This window comes from Capsicum annuum, chromosome 2 (genome assembly GCF_002878395.1).
Source record: "Capsicum annuum cultivar UCD-10X-F1 chromosome 2, UCD10Xv1.1, whole genome shotgun sequence".
NCBI classification, from domain to species: Eukaryota; Viridiplantae; Streptophyta; class Magnoliopsida; order Solanales; family Solanaceae; genus Capsicum; species Capsicum annuum.
In genome coordinates, this window is record NC_061112.1 from 130,900,413 (window position 1) to 130,924,194 (window position 23,782).

Here is a 23,782-nt window from a genome sequence, read left to right on the forward strand (position 1 = left end):
TTAAACCACCATTTATTTGGATATCCAACTAGATTGCTTTCAGTGATTATATCACATAGATTTTCAATCTTTCTAGTTGTTTCCAACATGTTTATCCAATCTCTTTTTTTGATCTTATTTAGAACTTGACTATTTTAATCTTTGTGGCCAACATCAGTACAAATGTAGCAATTGTCTTTGAACATTTTCTTATTCCGCTCTTTCTCTTGTCCAAAATACTTCTTCATCTTCTTATCATTTGGAGCATCATCCTTAATAGGATTTGCAAACATCATTGATGATTTTTCATTCAACTCATTATCCTCGTTTATCTTGGAATGAATCATAAGATGTTTCAAATCAAACAATTGATTATCAATCATTTCTTTTTTTCAAGAATATGAAGATCTATACTTATGAACATTTGCATTGCAAGTTTGGCCAGTCAAAATGACATCATTTGCTGTCATTTTTTGAAGTTCACACCAAAATATTTTTCTAATTTCTCTGATGTTTTCATTGCTAGAGCAATACCTGAACGACTTAATGACGCAACATTGATTGCCGTTGGGACAATATCATTCATAACCAAATCAATTTATTGTTCAGTTTTATTCGTCATTTTTCTGTCAATCTTTGACATACTCTTTAATATTTTAAAATACTAACAATAAAGAATTTAATCTTTAGCCAACTTGTTTCTAGTCAATGTTGAAGTTTTTATATCTTCAAATCATCAACTGAATGGACTATGAAACACGGCGAAGTTTTTATGACTTCAAATCATAATCAAATTCAAATAGAGTGAAATCCCACAGATTTTAAACTCCAAAAATCAATATAGAGATTTTAACGAATCGGTGAAGTTTTTATATTCTTCAAATCGAATTCTCATACTGATTTCTCGATGAAGTTTTTATATTCTTCCAACCGAGTGAGTAGAAATCAAAAGATTTACTCTTCTAAAAAATCAGACCCAATACAGATTAACCAAACATTTGATTTATAAATGGCGATAAATTTTTTTTTCTCAATTTTGATAAAATCTGTATTTTTCAACAATAACTTCAAACACATGTTCAAATTAACATACGAACAATCAAATGAAGTTTTAACTCTGTATTTACAACTTTGAACTTTTAACAATAAGTTCAACCCAACTTATGAACATCAACAAAATGAAGTTCAAATTATTTTCTGGAAAATAGCAAAACCAAATGTTAAGAACTTCAACACAGTTCAACCAACTTATGAACTATCAAAATGAAGTTTCAAGAACTTCAAACACAAATTAAAAAAGTTGAAAAACTATCAATATGAAGTTCAAACTATTTACTGAAAAAACAGTAAACAAAAAAATACAGATTAAAATATATTTTCTTAAGATTGTTGTTTTCGGATCCACAAAAAATTATATTTTGGCAAAACAACTTCAACACAATTCAGGAATAAATCAAGAACACTTTCGAAGTTTTCAACACCTTCAACACAAGATCAAAAACGACCTTTCAAAGAAGTGTGTTTTCAGTATTTTAAAAAAAATTAGATGAAGCAGAAAAAACCAAGTCCTCCGAATTCAGGCCTTAAGTACCCGAGGTTGCGGAATTTTTCTCCCAGGATAAAATGGCTTAACAATCCGACTGTAGTGGTACCTCAAACGATTGGATTCTCTTCGAACTCACTCAACAGTTAGATGATCACACGGAGTATTTTAGAAGATAAGAAATACTTTCAAGTGCAGAAAAATTCGTACTAAACCTGTGGAAAAATGTAGGTTTATATAGTCATTAACTGCCCCTTCCAAAAGGTGACAATGATTCACCGGAAAGGTGTATCCTTTCTGAACAGTCATGTCCGTCCATTTGAAAGAGCGTGTCTTTTTCGAACAGCCACAACCATCCAAACAGTCATATAACTTTTCTCGAAATAGTGCGTCTTTTACTCGAAGAGTTGTGTCCCTTCCAAGCAACTTTTCATTTTCCATTCACACAATTGAGCTCAACATTTATCACTTTTATACAAACATGTAAATGTTTGTTTATATAAAAGTATTTTACAACACTTTAAAATGGCTTATCAGAATGTAACAGGTATCAGCTACTAACTGCTATCAGTTAATCTGAATGGGCTCTTGGAATCCAAATTTGAATTTCAACCCAAATAATATGTATTGTTATGGAACAATATACTAAATGGTGGAAGTTCATTTACAGATGATAATCATGTAGAAGTACACTTTCTGGTCATGCAAGTGTGACACTTGAGGATCATGCAAGAGCAATACTTGATGGACATGCAAGATCGAGCAATTTGAGTCACGTCACTTATAGTGTGCTGTGTAGCTCATAGATTCTTTCTTACTTCTATATACCTCATTTTGACTTCATCATTAATTCTAAGGACATCAACCCAATACGTCCCTCCTTCCTTCCCCCAATTCCCCCACCTAACTAACTGAGTTCAAAAGTGTTTATTGTTGATGTGAAGTGACAGATTGCTCTTACGTGATACGTCTATGGTTACATCAAGCTCATGTTAAGTAACTGTTCATGATAACAAAATTAATTATGTTACCATACAGGGGAATGGAATTAGAAAATTGTAGGAAGAAATAATGGCAGTGGCCATATTAATATGGGGTAAAAAGGACTTAGCTGTAAACACTATTTTGCCAAAAGAGGAGTATTTGTTCATTGCCATTAATCATCATTAATCTTGAGCATAATTGTCAAAAGTGTCGCATTTATATTTATTTATAGATGTATGGTCCATATAATGCAACCATAACAAGGAATATTTTAATAAATATTTCTTATTCTACTATTTGTATTTTTCACTAACTTAAAACAGTGATTGCATCACTTACGAATAGTTCATCTCTTTTCTATAAAATGACTTAGAAATTAGAATTATAAAAATCGATCTCTTTATGGAAGAAATGTTAACATTATACATTAATGAACCAGCATGCATATTTTTTTCCTATCATAAATTTATAATCAGTTATCCAATTTGTTTTTTCATTATTATTTTTTAAAATTTATTTTCATTATTGAAAATGTATTTATCAATCAATTTGCTTGTTGATTCAATAAAGAATTGTGTATTTATAAGAATATCAATGTATGATTTTTAAAAATATCAATATAATAATTTAAGAAGGAGTTAATACATAGAAATGACCCTAGACTTGACATCAAATTATAATTTTGACTTTAAACTTTGATAGTGCACAAATAGGACCTTTAACTATTCAAAACCTGAACAAATATGACCTTCGATTTTGCAACCCCATGTGTGAGTCTCACTCGCGCCTACGTAGAAAGGTAATCCAATCACATGGTGCCACGTCGTTAAAAGGGCTGACTTGAAGAGAGGTCATATTTGTGCAATTTTGAATAGTTAAAGGTCATATTCTGTCAAAGTTTTTGCTTTTTGTGTTAAAACGACGTCGTTTTTTTTTTTTAATTATTATTATTATTATTGTTATTATTATTATTATTAATAATAATAATAATAATTTTTTTATTTATTTCTATAGTAGCGATACCTAACTTTTTTTTTAATTTAAAAAAATTATTATAATTATTATTATTTTATTTATTTCTATAGCAGCAACACCTAACTTTTTTAAAATTTAAAAAAAAAACAGCCACTAGCAAAGATCGAACCCGCACAGTAGGCTGAAGGAAGCGCCCAAGAAGAGCAAATAACATCATTGGACTATCTAAGTGTCTTGTTTCATGTGGTTCAACATTAATATACGTACATAAATATACATTTTCTATCTTATATATATACAACGTAATTTTCTTACCGAGGGGGTTCGGGTGAACCCCATGGCAATCACGTAGGTCCACGCCTCGTTAATTTAATAACGTTTTAATAATGTTAATTTAATAACATTTTAATTACATTAATTTGATAACATTAATTTAATATACTGCTACTACTATCCTTAATAACATTAATTTAATAACGTTTTATTAAAACTATAATTTTTTTTATTATTAGTATAGTTTCACCTTTAATTTAATATTTAAATAAATAATATTTAGATATATTATATAACTTAAATTCGTCCCCTGCTTTATAATATATATACATACCCGCTCGATTTTTTCATATGAGGCTGACCCGCCTAATTAATAAATCTTCAATATTACTCTTTTTTCGCAATGACAAAAGAAATTAGATGTCATCTTCATCTTTGAGCCAAAAATAATGAAAAATAATAGTGAAGAGTCATTTAAAGGTCATATTTGTGCAGTTTTGAATAGTTAAAGGTCATATTTGTGCACTGTCAAAGTTTCAGGTCATATTTATGTATTATGCCTTTAGATTTTTAGCTAGACGCGCGCAGTTTTGCGTGTTGAACACGCGTTTTGCCACGTAGGATTGGAGGTCATATTTGTGCAATTTTGAATAGTTAAAGGTCCTATTTGTACACTGTCAAAATTTAAGATCAAAGTTATAATTTGGTGTGAATTTTAGGTATTAACTCTTTAAAAAGAGTATTTCATTCTAACCATCATAACCAACTCCAAAGTTTCCTTTAATTAATTTCTCCTCTTGATCAATTATAGTTTGTCCTATGCTCACTAAAATGAAGGTTATTCAGTATTACAAACATGCAACTCATAACCCTAAAGTGAATTCAATATGACCATGTGAACAAACAGTCACAGAAGGTGTGAATTCAATTCTCACCATATACCTTGATTCCCCAGTGTAATTAAACAAAAATAAAAGTAACGAAAGGGAAATTGACTGTCAAATTAACTGCCCGATAGCAACAGCATGCTAGTGACGTCCGATCGACTAATCCACATACTTTAATTTGGTTCTATCTTCTTTCAAATCAAATGAAAATTGACAAAGAAAGCCCTTCCAACCAGAACATGACCAGATATTTGTTGCAACACTTGATCAATGAATTCAGAAAATGACCCATAAAGCGAGCAAAGCCAGCACGCTAGCAAACAACCCCTCATTTGACTATATCTGCTTAATTAAAATCAAGCTTTGCTTGCATCTGCATTCTTTGGAGGTTTATCCAAGTAAAATGTGTTTAAGCCCCAGCAACGTGGGGGGAGGGAGAGAGAGAGAGAGAGGCTGTCCGGGTGAGACCACCAAAAGCCCTCAAGACAAAGTTCAGAAGCGACGCAACTATGAAAAACACTGGTATTATTATCCTTCATTATACTGGCATCAATCTATACAGAATCCACCAATCAGGACTAGTTTCTCTTCATGTAAATACATCGAACCGCATAAAAGTTAAGAACTGATAGGCGAAAATACAGTAGCCAACCCTTGATCTACTTTGATATGGAGCTTGCCGTAGGCCATCAATGTCTTCTGATCACACTTGTAAGTTCCTTTACCTCTGGCAAGGACCTCACCATCTATATCAATAATCCCTTCCTTGTTTGGGTCATCTGCTCGTGGACCAGGCTCTAAAGCAAAAGCCTTTACCTGTGGTTGTTTTAGATCAATGAGAAGCCTTGGGTTAAATTCTAATGAATTCATGCGACTACTCTCTAATTTCAAAAGTTGACTTACTACAAAAAAACTTTTTACGAATTTTAACACACGCAATTTGAATATGCATGGGGTTAAGGTCAGGGGATTGGGGATATTGTATTGCTGATTGATCAGGCAAGGGGTGCCAATGTGGTATTCAGCTGCTACAAAACCAAAACCTATTTGGTCGAGGAACTCACTAGAGTCTGATTGTACCGCTAGACAAGCAGGGAGACAAGAAAACATTAGATTTGGAAACTTTCAAAACAATGAACAGGAAAATTTAGGTCTTATTATAATAAGCTACAGCAAAATGCATTCCAAGAATTGTTCCAAAATAATTTTTGAAAAGAAAAACAAAAGCAAGACTAGAACTTGCATAACGGAGAGAACTTAAAAGGCTTAGACAATAAATCTACCTTCAAGTACAAGACATGCGGTGATCTAACATGACCTCCTTTGTTCATCTCGCTCATCAGCATTGCCAAGGATAACTTGGGGCAATCCTTCATCACAACCAAGTCCAAGTAACCATCTGAAAACTGCACATGGGACAGAGAAGATGAAATAAGAATCCAAAATATGCCAAACCCAGGACAGCTGCAGTTGAAGTATCCACAGCTTAGAGCTTCTAATGAGAGAACAAATGGAAAGTAACAGCTTAGTATATGGATCTGCAAGTTTGGCCTTTTATAGTAAGGGACTAGACTTGCTCCTTCAGCAATGGCACTATATTGAAACAATTTATTGCAGAAGATCCTACACATAAATACGCTTATGTTTATGTGTAGGAACTAATAGAGTGATGATGCCCCAAGAATTCAGTGGAAGCAGGAAATTTTCAACATGCATCATATGCACTTCCCAGAGCATCAGCATCAATTTATACAATTCTAAAGCTCCAAAATTAAGTGGCATTTTTGCACAGGTCGTTGACCAAGATCTACAAAAGATAGTTGCAGTTTTTCCTACTTCCCTCGCGATATTTCATGATTCTTTATCCCATTTCCTAGAGTAAAATGTTTGTGCCAGATTTTTCACATGATTTCCTTACTTCTTGGGCTAGAAAATCTAAAATCTTCCAGGATGGAACTCCAGGTTTGTATGCTTTTATAGAAGCAAAGACGACACATGGAAAGTTTTGAATAGTAGGATCAGCTTGAAAACTAGCAACTGACAAGTAAAAATTGTAATTTTCTGAAGAAAAGGATATTTTCTTGGCTAGCTTACCCAGGTAAACAAATAAGGAAATCAAAACATAAGATTCTAAAAAGAAAATTCATACAACAAAGCATTTCCACGGCATTTAAAGATTTAATTCTTTTTCTTTACTGAGAAAAAGTATAAGACACTTATTTACCCTCCATTTACAGTTAACACATAAATTCAAGATCTACTACTAAAGTAGACCTTCACAGTTATTTTTCAATCTCATTCCTGACTGGAGGTTGGGCTGAATTTGGGCGGGTCAAAATGGGTGTTTCAAAGACTACTTGGGCTGAAATGGACTAAACTGCGGATCATAACCCAAGCCCCCCCCTCAAATTCTTAATAAGTTTTAATTGCTTTATTTGTTCTTTCATAAACTTTTTGCACTTGATAAAACTATTATATCAAACTAAGAAAATGTCTTTATAAAATATTTTGACAAGAATTATCATAAATCAATTTTGGCTACATATCAACCCAATTTTTAATGAGCTAAAATGAGTAGGGCTAAAATGGGGTGAGCTAATAAATGGACCCACCCAAACTTAAACAGGTTAGGTTTGATATTGCCACTCCTGTTCCTGACGAAGGATATCATCACTTTCTCCCTGGAACAATATAGAAATGAAAAAGCTATGCTGCATTGTTCAGTGATTATTTGTCATAAGTATCACAAATCTAATCAAACAGAAAAAAGTATAAAGAACTTTAGGATCAGAAGTTCAGAAACGGGAAACCGCTGGAAAAAAATTAGCAAGAAAGAAGCAGACACATGGTTTAAAATCAGACATTTTAAAGGTAACTCCGGACTTTAGGTAATGAGAAGAAGCCCCAAAAGTTGTATATGTTCACAACAAAAAGAAAGATCTGCTCCAAATTCAAACTACATATGACGGAAGTTGTTTTATCTGGTATACTTTCAAAGTAGCACCTAGAGAAGTTAGATCTAGTTTAATGAGGCAACATTCAAATTACGTCCAAAGAAATTCAAACCAACCTTGGCATCAGGTGCAGCCAGAATATCTTCACCTCCCCAAGGTACATTATGAAGCCAGATTGAGAGAAAAGGCCCCTCAATCTTGCGGTTGAAACCCTTCATGTCAAAAGTGGGACCACAATAGCCATCTTGCATAACCCAATTCGAGTTAAGCTCATCAACTTCACTTCCAAGTTCATATGGTTCTCCAAAATTTTCAAACCCTGGTGCAGCCACAAATTTAATACAGCCATGATACCTTCTAAGACAAAATATCCGCTGTATTGCCTGTACCAACAATATGAGACTAGCAATTAAAATGCATACCATGATGCTTTAATAGCTATAAATTAAGGCATTCAACTTTGTCCTTTCTCTCTTTCTTTCTTTCTTTCTTTTTTCTTCTCCGGGGAAAAGAGAATGGAAGGGGGTGGAACTAGTGTACATGAAGAATGGTTCAGGTACACGAAACACTGACCAAAATTTCTTGGTCAGTGAATCTTGAATATTCTAATGAGATCAAACCTTTCAAAGAAAGAGAAGGGGCAAGAGGCAAAAAGAGAGAAGGGGGTGAGAGAGAGAAAGACCAATGAATGAAGTTCTACAGCAAGCAGAAAATTTGTAAATAAATCCAGTGAGAGAATCTGGAGGTATAACTTCTGATACTGAAATAAACAAAAAATAAATATCAGAGGAAATGGATGTAGAACATACATAAAAATCCATTCGAGCACTACCCATCCACCTATACTTCTCAGACTCTATATCTATATCAGCTATAAGACCTGAAAAACATGTCAGATAGTTATCATATATCAATTTGCAAACAACTAAGCGCCTAGCTTTGCATTATATGAAACAAAAACAGTATCAAAAGTCAAAACCACCAGAGCCAATGTTAGATATACATACCCCAGGCAAGCATCAGCACACTGAAATATCTTTTCTCCCCCTGTGAAACTGTAGCTACATCTAGTGATCTCTTGTGCCCTGCCATAGAACAAACACACATAGATATAAAAAGCTTCTTTGGTTCAAAAAATACAAACTTCAGTTTAGGAATACACATTTTTGTTCAAAAGGAAATTTACCTCTAATTATAGCAAGAGCTGCGTTAAATGCAGTACAAGATTCACCAACAGAATCTAGAAGAGACTTTGCCATTCCATTTGCAGTGCCTGTGTTAGCATACACAAAAGTGCAATTATAAAACAGTGGAAGGACGTAAATAGCAGGGCTTCAGCTTCCATGTGCAAAAATGTTTGTAAGAAGCTAGAAATTGAAGTATGTGCATTATACTGTATAACTTTAATCAACAGTCGATGAGCCAAAGCAGAAAATTTCATAAATCAGAATCTTTGAGCATCAAGCGTTTCTCATGTTTTAACACGTTAAAAGCTAAATTTATTTCAAACGAATTGCAAATGAATCTACCGAGATCAGATATATCTGTGGCAGAAGTGATCAACATTTGTCACTGAAGAAAGATTTTGGTGAAGGGAATTCATAAGGATGTCCATATCTCTCTCCTGGAAGTAAGTTCAATTTTCAGTTCTCCAACATAGTAACACGTGGAACTTCAAGTTGTGCCCATGGGGATACTTTTGGTAACAAGGCGGCACAACTTAAACAAAGTAGTTGCAGTAGTGATGCCGTTGACAATGAGATGGGGCATTTTCAATAACCAAAGGATGACAATAAGCTTAAGTTACTGAGTGATTGTTATGAAGATTACAAGGTAATGGGTGGAGATGGGATATACGAAAAGGATGACTGAGAAACATACTAATTGACGATAGAAGCAAGATCTGAATGGGAAAAGAATGAAATAGAAGTTGGATTGAGAAAAACTAAAGGACGAGAAGAAGGTCTGAAGGCTGAATAGCTGTGAAAGAGAGATGAATGAATCCTAGAAGCAAGCTGGAGTTTTCCGACTTGAGATTCTGGGGAGAATATAGTTCGACTCTTTACTATTTTTCACAAAATCCACAGAACCCCACGACATAATATATGCCTTTTCCCAGTTTGTAAATAGTCCTACCATCTAGAGTGCACAAACTATTCGCTATCAGGAACACATCCAAAATTTATCTTCCTTCAACAGAAACATTTCAGGATAGGGCACCATAACAAATTTACCCTTCTTAAGTCTAAAAGAAGTCCGGGCTGTGTTTGGCGGACAATTTAGTGAGGAAGAAATTGTAGATGTTTTAAGGGTAAAGTTGTGTCAATTCATGTTGGAATACAAATGCTTAAGTAATTTCGTCTCATGGTGTAATTTAGCAGATATTTATGGTGAGGGGAAATTACTAGAGTTTGTCTTTGCTGACGTGTTATAGTGCACGGTCACAGAAATGTGTGTGTCAGCACCTCGTGCCATTGAACAGCTTTCAGAAATTAGACTGAAGTGTTGATCTGGTAGTTTAGCATACTATAGGTATAACAAATGTGAGCAAAAGCTTGACATAATGCATATCAAGCTCCACAATAAAAGCTAATAAAATATACAGACCCACTTAGCGTTCTCTAAAGGCAAGCACCATCAAAGAGAAGAAAATATACCTGCAGGTATTACTCCAAGAGGCATCTTTATTGCAGAACTCCAATCCTCCCTTTCAAGCAGTCCATTAACTACCTACTAAAAATTGTAAAACATGAAAGTAAGAGCATGAGGATCACAGATTGGTTATCATCCATTTACATTTTTCGATTTGGAAAGCTTTGTTTTGTACCCTTGTTGTGGCTACCATCAATATCAGTGGAGCAACTTTAAAGTTGTTCCAGAACTCACCTCTAAGACATGTCAAGTTTTTAACTACTTCAGTGCAATATCACGTGTCTTTGTCAACATTAATCTTCGATTTTTTCCTCTTTTCTCTGTTTCTCTCTCTTTCTCTCTAAGAAACCTCTGTGCTTCTCTTTTTGTATGCATTTCAGACATTGAAGCACGAGAACAAGATAGCTATATATAAGCCCTCTAGAGTTTAGGAATAAATACTGTCAATTTATCTTTTGATTGTTTTCCATTTAACCATGATATGTATGAATTTATTTCTTGGCATTCAGCAATTCCTTTCCATGATATTTATGAATTTATTTCTTGGCATTCAGCAACTCCAGCTTCTGTTCGAAGTGAAGCTGGGTAAAAGTAAGGAAGAAACACTGGTAATGGAGTAAGTTTTATATAGCAGTTATCCTACTGTAGGTTCATTTTTTATATCTTCAAATCAGAATAATATATCAACTGAAATATCTTGTCTTACATCAGGAAAGCATAACGTACCAGCCAACAAACAAGTTAGGTATTCCACAATCAAACATATGACAAAAGTAGTCATGCTGCATAATTGTTGAGTTGGATTGTAGGAAAGGCGAACAACAATAGATTCAGAGAACAAAAACAAAAATAGACATGCCGACCTACCTCAACCAAAATACCATCACCACTGACACAAAGAACTCCATCATATCCCAAGAGATCCAATGAATGAGCAACTTCCTTTGCATGTAACCTATATTTAGTTTCTGAGAGTGAAAGATGAAATGGCAAGATTAATAATTCAAAAAGAATCATTGAATGACCACCAGCAATACATGGATAAGAATATTTAATATTGCAAACCTTGCAGTGTGTAGTGAATATTTGCATCATCAAGTAGGGGCTTTACATCGTCAAGAAATACTTTGGTTGCAGATCGGTTTCCTCCATATGGATTCAGAAGCACAAAAAGTCTCTTAGGACGACCTAAAATTCCAGGATGTCAAGTATTCCATGTCATGTATATCCACCCAAGAGAACAACAACAACCAGACCAGAATAATGATGACAATAGCAATCCCCTTAACTGTTTGTGCTTAAAAGCACAATATCATTTTAAACAAGAAGCAAAGCAAAGCATGCCAGAAATCAGAAGTGTTCTTACTTCCAAGTCAAAGCAACTTATATAAAGAAGACTTAGGTTTAAGGACAAGAAAGCAAGAAGCACTCATTTGCTTTAACTTTTCTTCTCCGTTACACAATATATGCTAGTAGGACGTGTCATATTCATGTTCTGTCACACATCAGATCAAGACTTGAGACAAATTGAAAATAAAATTCTTTAATTTGGAAGTAAGAAGTTTGAAGCTGATTAACTTATTGAATTCTGATGCTAAATTGTTGTACTTACATATTACCAAAAAATCTCAAACTTTTTTTCTCACATAAAGCCACAGGTACCTCTTTATCAGCATCATGTACTTCTCTCTCAAGATAAATGTATCACAGAATAAGAAAAGAATGTCGAGGTTTTAGCGACAGAGATGATGACAACAACATCATAAGAAGAACAAACCAAAAAAATCTTTGTTAGGAAGTCTAACCAAATATCACCTCAAGTAAAAGCACACCACCTACCAGACACACAGAGTGGTGTGATTTATAAAAGAAATATAAAAATTATTTAAACGAAGAACAAATATAACAAGAACAAGAAGCAAGCATCTGGTCATAGATTTCAACATAAATAAAGTATATGTTTTTCATTCCATTTTTATCTGTCCCCAAAAACATAGATTCAGCAATATTATACAACAAGTACAAGAGTTTCAGAGTCAACGAGATCTTATGTTAACTATTTTTTGTTACAAACCAAGGAGAAACACGCCCTAAAAGCTAGTTATTGAGGTGGGAGAGCCCAAAGCTATAAATACCCCACATCAACACTACGAGTGGGACTTGCAATAGACATAACAAACCACCAAGGTCCACATCTGTCATTCCTCCTAGACAGCTGTGAGCTAGACATTACTAGCACCGGTAAAACGCTGTTATTACAGCATCACCATTCCATGGCACAGTGGACACGTAGAATGGTACCCCACATCAGCACTTTGTAGTACTGATGACTGATGTGGAACATGCAATGGACCATAACGTTTTAACTCACAGCTCGGCCATGATTCCACAAACTTAATGTTACGCAGAATCAATATTCATGCATTATTAAAGATGCGGATTACTAAAAAAAAATGAAGTACTATCATCACGGTTCCTGTACCGTTCAACAGTTCAAAATCATTGTGCAGTATTAGTATTAACTACTAAAGAATCTGTCGGCCATAGTTACCGAGTGAGTCGAAGACCGATTGGAGTCGTTGATTCCAAAGCCGAAGAGAATCCTCATTTAACGGCTCAAAAGTGAAAGTCTTCCTCAGCAAAGTTCCTCCATCACCGCCGCAGCAAATTGCAGCTCTACTCTCAATGACAGCTCTGATTTTGATGTGACAACCTTCGACAGTGAAGCCGAGCACATCTTTCTCAATTGACAAACACCGATCAGGCCATCGGAGCTTCCCTCCGGCAGTCAGAGTCATCGGAACTACATCGCCGCTGATTCGAACCAGGTCTGGTAGAAGGGGAGCTCCGGCGTCCGTCCGGTCCATTCTTTTTCGGTTTAGGTGAAAAAACGGTTCAGTATGGATGTCCTTTGTAAATATCGAGGTTGATTAAGTAGTGCAAGGGATGTCGTAGTGTTGCGTCAGGTTTAGTACTCCCTGAACGGCAAAGACTCATTGCTGCAATTTCAAGTCACACATGTTATGTTAATTATGCCAAAAATTGAGATTACTCTTCGGCTGTGTTTGGTAGACAAATTTTTTAAATTTATTAAAAATAATTTTTGAAGAGTAATTTAGGTTTTATTTTTTTTTTGGTAAAGATAGATATTTATATTATAAACTAAAAAGGAACATTGATATAGCAGTGCTTCCAAAGGCTAGCCTGAGGAGAAGCGAGTCTATCGCTACTAGTTAAAGCATTAGTAGTAGTATCCGTAGTATCAGGCGTCACTCGCCCTACATTACATACATCATTAGTTATGGACATATCTGGTCCGACAAAAGATGTTTCAGTCTTATCTGGTTTCATACAAACATAGGTGGAACTATCCATTCTATCCTACCATAGTCGTCAACTCACTTATTTCCTTCCTTGGCTAGCAAGTCCGCAGCTGCATTTGCACTTCATTTCTCATGAATGACAATCGGGCTCCCTACCTGCATTAGAAGATCCCTGCAAAAACAGATTAAGTTAGTATTTTGTAAACTGTTTTCAGTGATAGAATTGTAGAGTTACATAGAATCCGTTGCAACAATAATGTTGGTAAACTTTAATTTAACAGTCATTTGTAGACCCAAAATGATAGTCATTGTTTACACCTCAAAAGCTAAAGTGACATTAATAGAAGCACTAAAACCTATCAACCATTCTCCTTCTGTATTTCTAAATAAACCCCCAGCACCACCCTTTTTGTTCATGTGACGGAACGAACCATCAATGTTAAGTTTGATGTCAGTTCGGGGTGGTTGCCATAACTATAAAGCAATATCTTCTTTATTTGCGTGGCACTCTTTGTTAGTAAGGAAGAAGAATTCGACAGCATGTTCAAAGGGGGGTTTAGGAGGGATGTCAAGATTTGTTTGATTAAAGAGGTTTGAGTTCCTATTAAGCCATACATGGCATAATACAAAAGAATAAAGATTTGACCAAGAGATATGCTTATGGGGTAGATTTATCTTGAGATTCCTTAAGTTGTCCATGTTTGTATCGAAATCGAGAGGGCGTTGTGCGGAAGCTTAAAGTTGCACACCAAGACGGTGATAATTCAGATGACAATGAAAAATATATTATTAATATGATTTGGTCAAACAACCTAAATATTAAAAATAATATTGAAAAACTTAAAACCTATTGGGAGAAATCTCTCCCTAAACAAGACTCTTTCATAGGGATCATGAGTTTCAAAACCTTTCCTTGGATTGCCAAATATGTAAAAGTATTTATGATTACTTTTATTTTCCTTCTACAAAAAGTAAAATTTAATTTTGGTAAGAAAATCAGAGCAAAAAACCTAACAGTTCAGGTCATCTTCCCGAAGCTGAAGTAGTGTAAGTATGGGCGTTCCCAGCTTGTTCCCCTCCTAGAATTTCCTAACAAGGTTACATTCCAAGAATATATGTTTGGTAGTCTCAGGACGCTGGCAAGAGGTGCATAGAGGGTCAACCGGAACTCATGGAGATATGATTTGGTTGGAAGCCTTTGATGGCATCATAGCCAGATGAAAATTTTGATCTTATTTGGGCACTTTTAAGTCCCCGATCCAGCCATAACTTCTAGTCGATTCTAAGTTATTTCCCCTAATAGAAGCTAACTGCTCATACGTAGATTTTGTGGAAAACATATCATTGTTAGTGAGAGCCCAAATCTGTCTATCATGAAGGGACGTGTTGGTGGGGATGAGAGTCCTATTAATAAGAGCTTTTATATCCCGCGGTATATCATAGCTTAGATGATCCAAATCCCAAGAATTGTTATCGATTACATCCTTAACTGAAGTATTCTCATCACTTATTGAAATAGGGGTGTAGAGTATCTCAGCCGGGGGAGGGGGGAGGGTAGTTTGAGATCCATTTATCTCTCCAAAACCTTATTCTTCTACCATTGCCAAGCTCCCATCTAGAGTGTTGTTGACATATTCTCCACCCAGTCCATATGTTTTTCACGTGCTACTGCTATGTGCATTAGGAACGTCTCTTTGTTCCTCACTATTTTGGCATTCATATTTACTGCAAAGGACGTTTGACCATAGAGATTGATTGCCATTAAAGGTTCTCCAAACAAGTTTAGTTAAAAGAGCAAGGTTTTTAATGCTACTTCTTTGTATATCCAGCCCCTCAAGTTTTTTTGGTAAGGTCATAGTTTTTTAATTTATCATGTGAAGTTTATTCTTCTCATTTGTGGTCCCCCAAATAAAATTGCGTTGTATTTGATCATTTTTCTTAGTAATTTTTTTAGGGAGCCTAATGAAAGTTATGACATCGGTAGGAATACTATTTAGCCTAGACTTTGCCAGCGTAGTTCTCCCTGCTAGGTTGAGAAATTTTGTTTTTCAACATGCTAGTTTTTTTCTTAAGTTATCTAAAAAGAAATTAAAGTCTCTATTTACAGGCTTGCCATCAAAGATGGGAAAGCCCAAGTATTTTTCAAAACTTTAACAACTTTTAATGTTGAAGAAGGTTGATGTTACCAGACGGTCAGTTTTTGGAGTAGATGATTTTTTATTTAGTCTTATTAATGTTTTAACCCGACGATCTACAAAAGTTATCCAAGGTGTTGTCAATGCATTTACAGCTTTCGTTATCCATTTTGGACATAAGGATTAGGTCGTTGGCGAAGAATAGATTTGATAGGGTGGAACCATTTCTAGATTTTTTCATTGGGTCCCACTTGTCAGCCTCCACCTGTTGCTTAATGTTATGTGAGAGGACCTCCATATACAGAATAAATATGTAAGGAGATATTAGGTCGCCTTGGGAGATATTAGGTCGCCTTGACGTAGATCCCTGAAGAAACTGAAAAAGTCAATTGTAGTGTCATTTACGAGGATAACTATTGAGCTAGAACTGATGCATGACATAATGAGATCAATGATCTTTTTTGGAAAATTGAAATATTTCAAAGTGTGCTTCACAAAGGACCATTCAAATTAGTCAAAAGCTTTTTCAAGATCAATTTTCATGATAAAGCTCCCTTTCTTACTTTTCATCCTTTTGAAGTGTCTGACAATTTCTTGTACTATAATAGCATTATCAGCAACTTATCTGTTTTGTAGGAAGCTTGTTTGGCACGGGCCAATAATTTTATTTATAATATGGTGCAACCGCTTAGCAGTAATTTTGTTAATTATTTTGTCAGTAGTGTTGCACAAGCTGATGGGATGAAATTGCTTAAGAGAGTTGGCATTGTTACATTTCCGAATACGACAAACATGGATTTTGTTTACTTTCTCTGGTATACTGCCAGTACTGAAGACTTTTTTGCAGAAGTTTATGACAGAGGTTCCCACAATGTCCCAGTCGTATTGAAAAAAATATAGGTGGAGATCGTCAGGGTCAGGTGCTTTATAAGGTTGGAAGGAAAAGACAACATTTTTTATCTCAATATCATTAGGAAGCCTTTTCAAGTCCGATTACTCAATGGTGGATAGACTGACTTTACTTTTAGGAATTGAGAGGACCTGGGACTTGTGGTGGCTAGTAGAGAACAAAGTTTGGAAATAGTTTTTTGTGTGATTGATGATATCTAATTGGTCATGGATTTCAGAGTTGTCCTCTAAAACTAGGCTTACTATACGATTTCTGCAATGTCTAATGAGCACAGAAGTATGAAAGAATTTAGTGTTAGCGTAGTTGTCATTCAACCAATTAATACGGGATTTTAATTTTCAGTAGTCTTCTTCCATTTTGAGAATTGTGTTGAAATCCTTGATTAAGTGTTGTTCAAGATTTTGGAGGAAAATACTTGGAAAATAGTTTGGGGATATCTGGATCCCTTGTAGGTGCTTTAGGATTTCCTTTTTCTTATGAAATATATTTCTAAAGTTCAGGTTTGCCAAAACAGTGTCCTTTTGTTCAAACGTTGTGATTGCATGGGAAAGAATATTATTGTTGTTCCATGCATCACTAATGATATTGGGAAACTCCGGGTGAGATGTCCACAAAATTTTAAATTTGAATATCTTCTGCTTGAGTGATGGGTTATCCTTATAGAGTTGGAGTAAAAGTGGATAGTGATCCGAGTGGGTGCGCGATAAGTGTCTTATGTGAGCATTTGGGTATTTGAACAACCATCCATTATTAGCAAAAATTCTATCAAGGCGTTCAAATATTGAAGCATTTTTTTGTTTGAAACATTTGTTTAACCAAGTGAACCTATTTTCTTTAAAACCCATGTCAATTAAAGCACAATGATTTACCATATCTAAGAAATCAGAAGCACGCGATTGACTAATTTGCTTACCTCTTCTTTTCTCCGAACTGTGTAAGAGATCGTTGAAGTCTCCACCTAGTAACCACTTACCCAAGTAGTTATCCTTTATTTGTATTAGGTTTTGCCATAAGATTTTCCTTTTCCAGCTATATGTACTGGCGTAAATACTACTAAAGAGCCATGTATCATTTAAGGATCTTACCTTCACCATTGCATTGATCTCCTGATCAGTAGTAGTCAGAAGGGAGTCATCCCAGAGAACAGCAAGACCCCCAGCGTTACCTATAGCTGGTACTTCTATCACTCTATTAAAGGAAAAGTCATTTAGGAAGACAAGATGGTTTTGCATTTTTGTCTCAAGGAGAGCAATAAGAAGCGACTTGTGCCAGTCCACCAAAGATCTAAAGTTTCTCCTAAACTCGGGATCGTTAGCCCCCTACAGTTCCATATTATTATGTTCATTGATCTGTTCAGTTGGGGTGGATTGATCAACTGAACTTCCCTTGAGGAGTTGGTCAAGGGGATATTTTAATTTTGAATTGCTGGGTTCACTACTAGAACATAATTCCTTATTTGCCTGTTGAACGGGCGATGAATGTCTAGAGAGATTTTGATCAGGTTCCGGGGGCATATAAGGATGAACTTTTTTGCATATTTTTCGTTGAATAACATAACTTTTATTTCCTTTAATATAACAATTTTCGTTCTGGTTTTTCTCATTATCTCTAAAACCTCTTTATTTCCTAGGTTGTGGTAGTTACAGGTCTTAGAGGAGATAAGTTTGCATTGGTGGGTACCTGAGAAGATGATGCTAGGTTGTTGAGAAGCATTGATCGGGGACTCTCTATCAACCCTCTTGCCAGATTCAGCTCCGGAGAACCCTCCCCATAGAACACGTTGTTGGTTTGCCCAGTGATGGTATAAAGGATCTATGTCCTGGAGATTCGGAAAGTGAGGAGGGGTGACCATCACTATTGGTGGAGTGGCTTGCTGGGGAAAGGTGGGTGTCGGCATTTCCTAAGTTGGAATGTGGAAAAAGGGAAGTGATGGAACTGGGAACTGCAGTGGAGGTTGCATTACAGTCGACATCCACACATGGCTATTATATAGATTCATCGCTCTGCGCATCCCTTCCGAGGCCAAGTGAGCTAAAAACTCCGGGATGTGAATGACGAGCATCATTTCCCTGTCCTCCATTTGAGCATTCATCACTAGGGATTAGCCTTGGAGTGCTATTTCTACCCATAAGGCTGGGTTGGGGTTCAGTGGTGCCATTAGGGTGGAATAGATTGGGATTGATCCAATTAGCAACCCCGACACTGGATAGAGATGGATTGATGAAATGTGGATCTCAGAGAAGTTAAGATTTATTGTTGAGTTGAAGGTTGGTGATCGTTGGTTTGTTCTGCGGAAGTTGGAACGCCGGGACCTTATTGGCATATTTATCTAAGGAAGGAGCAGTTTTAGTGTGAATATAGGTGGAGTGAATATCCCTATTTATTATAGAATTTGTGTCTTCTTGAGTATGGGGTTAGTATTATTGGGATAATTTGTGGTCCCAACTATTTCTAAAGAAGGTTATTCCGCAGTGTAGTTTTTGTTGTGGATTTAGTGTCTACATGTAAAGAAGATTTTACAAAAGACAAATTTTGGCTTATTGAATGAGTGGTATTAAGGGAGTCCACATCAGCTCTGTTTGATGACTCATTTGGATTTGAGGGGCCATTAAAAACTAGATTTGATATTTTATGACCCCTACTTCGTTTGTAGAGGGAGCCAAAATAGGGGTAGGGTCATAGGTTACTTGGGTAGAGTTCAAATATAGAGATAGGGTGGTCTTTTCATGTTGGCGAAGAGTATTTTTGTAAATTCTGGAAGGACATGAAGAGGTTGCTTCCTTTTGAAGAACACTGAACCTATTCTTAAGGTAGTTTTGAGTACTCCTCTAGGATTTGGGATTTTGTGGTGGAATCTGTGTTTGGGATATTTTGAGGAGTTGATTGACGATTTTTTTAATGTATTTAAGAATTTTGATCGAGATACTTATCTGTGTTTGCGTAAAAAATTAAAACATTTAAACCTTCGTTGTTTGTGGGTGAGGCAGCCATGGATTGAGAGCTAGATGATGTTTCAGCTTGAGTGCGTTGGCGCACTGGTCCTCGTTTTCCTTTTTTCTTATTAAAAGCAACTGTTGTCCAGCCTTCAATATTTTTTCCTTCGTATTTTTGGTGTGCTGGGTTACTTTCTGCGCTTGTAGAAGATTTTTCTGTTTGGTGATTTGTCTGCGGTGATGATGAGGTTGGGCATTGTGAAAGGGTATGTCCAATCATGCCACATCCTTTGCATAATATGTCTTCTCTTTCATATTCAATTTTTTGTGTTAGATGCCCAATACAAATGTGGATCCTAACTGGGACCCCAAGGGAAACTTCGATACATATACGCATATATCGGCCTCTTAGTGTAGTTGAGGTGCAGATATTTGTTCTAACTAGCTTTCCTAATTTGCTCTGTATTTTAGAAAGTATTAAGTGGTCATATATTCAGTGGGCAACTCTGGTATTGATCCAAATGGCGGAATAGGTTTTCTTAGCTTTCGAGGCTATGAAATTTGGATGCCATTTCTTAATTGTCAGGAAGACACCATTGATGAACCATGGTTTTTTTTTTTTTGCAAGGCTGTAAGCATATTTTTCTGTTTGAGGAATTTGACAGTGAAGTAGTCATAGCCTAAGTCTATTAGAATCAATTCTTTCGTTGGTTTCCAGAGTTAATACAATTGTCTTTTGAGGTAGTCATGGTTGATCCTTCTATTTACAAGTTTGACGATTACTGAGTAGGACCATGGTATGTAAATTCGTTCTTTATCCATGTCAGACAACGTGATGTTGCTAGAGTCCAGACTATCTTCCACTTCCACTGCTTGACATTCCATGACATCAATCAACGCTTGAATTGGTACTGTCATTTGATCCTTTGTTGATGGAACTGTTTTGATTAAAGCATTGAGGTAGTTAGTTTTTCCTTTGTGTTCTAAGTACTTGTGTTTTGGTTTGAATCCAAAATCATATTATCTAGGGGATCCTACAGGGGATTTTCCGTGGGGTTAAATTTATTTTTCGTGGTTGATTTTATGTGGTGTGGCTTTTTAGAGGCTTTAGGTATAAAGTTAGGGTCAGATTCGAATCAAGGTCCATAGTTCAGATTGGAATAGGGAGCTGCGTTTCGAATTGAGATTGAATATTGAGTCCTCACTCGAAGTTTGGAGTCAAGATTACGAATTGGATCTCATGTCAAAGTCTAGAGTTGAGTCTCTAGTCGGGGTCGAGGTCGGAAGTTGGATCATGTGGCGGGTCTCATGTCGTATTGAGAGTCGAAATCGAGTCTGCTGTTAATATATTTTTTAAAAATTATATTTAAATACTTTTAATCAATATGTTCTTCTAATAACTAAATATTAATCTATAAATTTTAAATAATCACTTAATTTTCGAGAAAAGGTATTTTTGCATATAGCATATGAGACACTTTTTCAAGTCTCATTTGAACCACTAAGCCAACAACCAACTTTGTTAATGAGTTTCTCACTTATAAGTTTTTATATATTTAATAAATTTTTAATATAATTACAAGATATAAGAAAACTGCTTGGGGCTTCCCGAAAACCCCCTCCACAAATGCTAAATCCGCTCCCGTAATTTCGCAAAAACATTTTTGTTTATATCAAGCACGTCCTCGATTTTGTTTTACTTGGCGTCTTTTGACGATGGACACGCAAAGGATGATATGATCAAATCATTTTAGGACTTAGGTGGATGCCTTTTCTTATTCATCTTTTTTTGGCAGTGTTTTAAGTGGTTCTTTTTTCTTTTTTTCCCTTATAGGTGCCTTTATTAATGTGTGTAGAATTTCATACTAGTTTTACTATTGCATGGAAATTTATGCTCTTTTAAATTTGTACTCCTCATTTTTATTTATGTCCTCTTAATTTCTCTTAAAAAATAATGTTATCTTTATATCTATTATTAACTTTTAAAGTTCATAATTATAATATTTCATATGACATATTTAAGATTATAAGTTTTAAAATATCTTTTGCTTTTTAAAATTTTATGTCTAACTAAACTAATATACAGTCTAATTCGATGTTTTTAGATGATCTAATCTACAAAATAGCAAGTAAATATATAAGTTTTGTATATTTAAAAATAATGCGCATACCAATGTGTAAATTTTGAATATTTCAGCCTTATTTTAATAAATAAATTTGGCCAAACTGTATAGCTTAAAAAATTTCTCAGGAATATGGATGTGTCACTAATTAAATCTTAGAAGCCTAACATTTCCTCAGCAAGACTAATATTTCATTTATTCAACTTGCCTTCTATCTTTTTAATAGATATCATCTTTTCGCAACATAACACGATCGGGCCAACATTTTTTCATTTCTTTATTCATTATTTCAATTTTATGTGTTACATATAACTTCACGTGTCATGCCTTTTTTTTTTTTTTTTTTAAAAAAAAAAGGATTTTAAAAATAGGACTATATTCCTCTTATTGAGTTGGGGTGCTTGGTGGGCCTGAGGTGCCACAATGAAACAAGAGAATGAAAGTGGTGCTTGGATGTGGATATAAACTATGTAAAAGTAATTAGCTAATCAAACTATCCGTCAACGCCTCAATCTAAAACTAGTTAGTGTTGATTGTAAAATCTTTTGCATTCATTTCTCTTCAATTTTTTATTTTTTTTCTGCATTCCAATACTAAACTTATCTACACGAACAAATTAAGTGGGCGTTTGGCCATGAAGAACAAAAAAATATGCATCAAAGGTGTTACACAAATTAATTTGGGTAGCTCAACAAGAATATAGCTGCAAGCTTAATAATGAAGTAATTATAGTGTCTTCCTTAGGAACTGGAAAATTTGAGAAGATCAATTGTTGAGCAAGAAATACACTATAGGGAAGGGACAAAATAAACCTAATATTAGATTAGTTTTTTATGGACATTAAAATATATAGACTGGAATGGTGTAGCATTTGTTGAGAGAACATGTGTAGCTAATGTATATTTGTTTTGTTTAGTTTTTTAAGAATAAAGTGGCCGGTAGAAAAAACTATATGAAGTGAAGTAAAGTGAGTCTCTTGTAACTTTTTGAGTATTTTATGTTTAAATTCTCCTTCATAGAAAAGTGAATATACTATCAAATCAGAGGGAGTACTATACATATTGTCTAGTTGCCTTGTATGTCTTGAATATATAAAGGAAGTAAAAGTGAGACTTGAAATATATTATTCAAAACGAACGACACTATATTATTTGAGAGTTTGAAATATTTTTTTCCTTTAACTACTATATATTATTTTAAATTCTTTCTAATTCAAAAGTACGTGGAATGGAATAGCGGATTGGCTATATATAAGTGAACATTGTTGTTTGAATAAATTTTGGTTGCAATTCACTCAAATATATAAACCAAAGTATAAATGGGGGGAGAAATGTGGTGAAAACCATAATGACTATATAGTACTACTATATATACTTTTGAGACTTTGAACCGAATATTATATCTCTGTAAGTATGTTGGCCATAATTATATTTAAGAAGAAATTAGGGAAACTCAGAATTTTATTTGGAAGAATTCATTTTATAATTAGAGCAACTTATGCATAATGAGTTGAATCAGTCCACCATATATCTAGAATACTGTGCTTTCCACAACAAAAATTGACAACATTAGCTGGAAACAATTACTATTAATTGTCAAACAACGATATTATTAGTAATATTCAGTTCTCATTTTTAACCTTAAACAAATATTGTTGACCTAGTAATTAAATGCCGGGTCTTGAGCTACTAGGTTGGGAAGTATCAACTGCCGACAAATAATGGTGATAATACTTAGAAACCTTCCTTCAACTTTTAAGTCCTAAGGAGTCATTTGATTTTCGAATTAGACTATTCTGTGATTAACTTTTTATTTTATTTTATTTGAGAGAATAAAATAAAATAATTTTAAGTTTGATGAGAAAATCAACACAACAACAACATATCCAATGTATTAATTCCCACGTAGTGGGGTCTGGCCGTCTGGGGTAGAGTGTACGCAAATCATATCACTACTTCGGATGAAGTAGAGGGGTTGTTTCCGATAGATCCCCGACATAAGACCGATAACAGTATAATAAACTCCAAACATAAATACATATAGTTTATAATATAATTTTTTGATGAGAAAATCAAACACAATATAATTTTTTTTAAAGCTTAATTCTGTAA

The 23,782-nt window shown here is 34.8% G+C and overlaps 1 protein-coding gene across 3 annotated transcripts; it reads right to left on the bottom strand.

Moving 5' to 3' along the window:
- Positions 1–5,149: 5,149 nt before the first annotated feature.
- On the bottom strand, positions 5,150–13,458 carry LOC107859460 (sphingosine kinase 2). 3 transcript variants are annotated; one of them, XR_007052370.1, is made up of 11 exons: positions 12,799–13,336; positions 11,313–11,435; positions 11,115–11,215; positions 10,253–10,325; positions 8,782–8,868; positions 8,603–8,680; positions 8,405–8,475; positions 7,712–7,978; positions 7,254–7,322; positions 5,925–6,047; positions 5,411–5,457 (listed from the first exon to the last, which is right to left on the bottom strand). XR_007052370.1 is itself a non-coding variant. In XM_016704485.2 (10 exons), exons 1-10 carry the CDS (start codon positions 13,112–13,114, stop codon positions 5,260–5,262), a joined length of 1,437 nt encoding a protein of 478 aa, XP_016559971.2. In that variant the 5' UTR covers positions 13,115–13,458; the 3' UTR covers positions 5,150–5,259. The 3 variants fall into 3 exon arrangements, 2 of the variants coding, with proteins under 2 accessions (XP_016559971.2, XP_016559974.1); XM_016704485.2 differs by lacking the exon at positions 7,254–7,322 and having other exon boundaries at positions 5,150–5,457; positions 12,799–13,458; XM_016704488.2 differs by lacking the exons at positions 7,254–7,322; positions 11,313–11,435; positions 12,799–13,336 and having other exon boundaries at positions 5,150–5,457; positions 10,253–10,328.
- Positions 13,459–23,782: the final 10,324 nt, after the last annotated feature.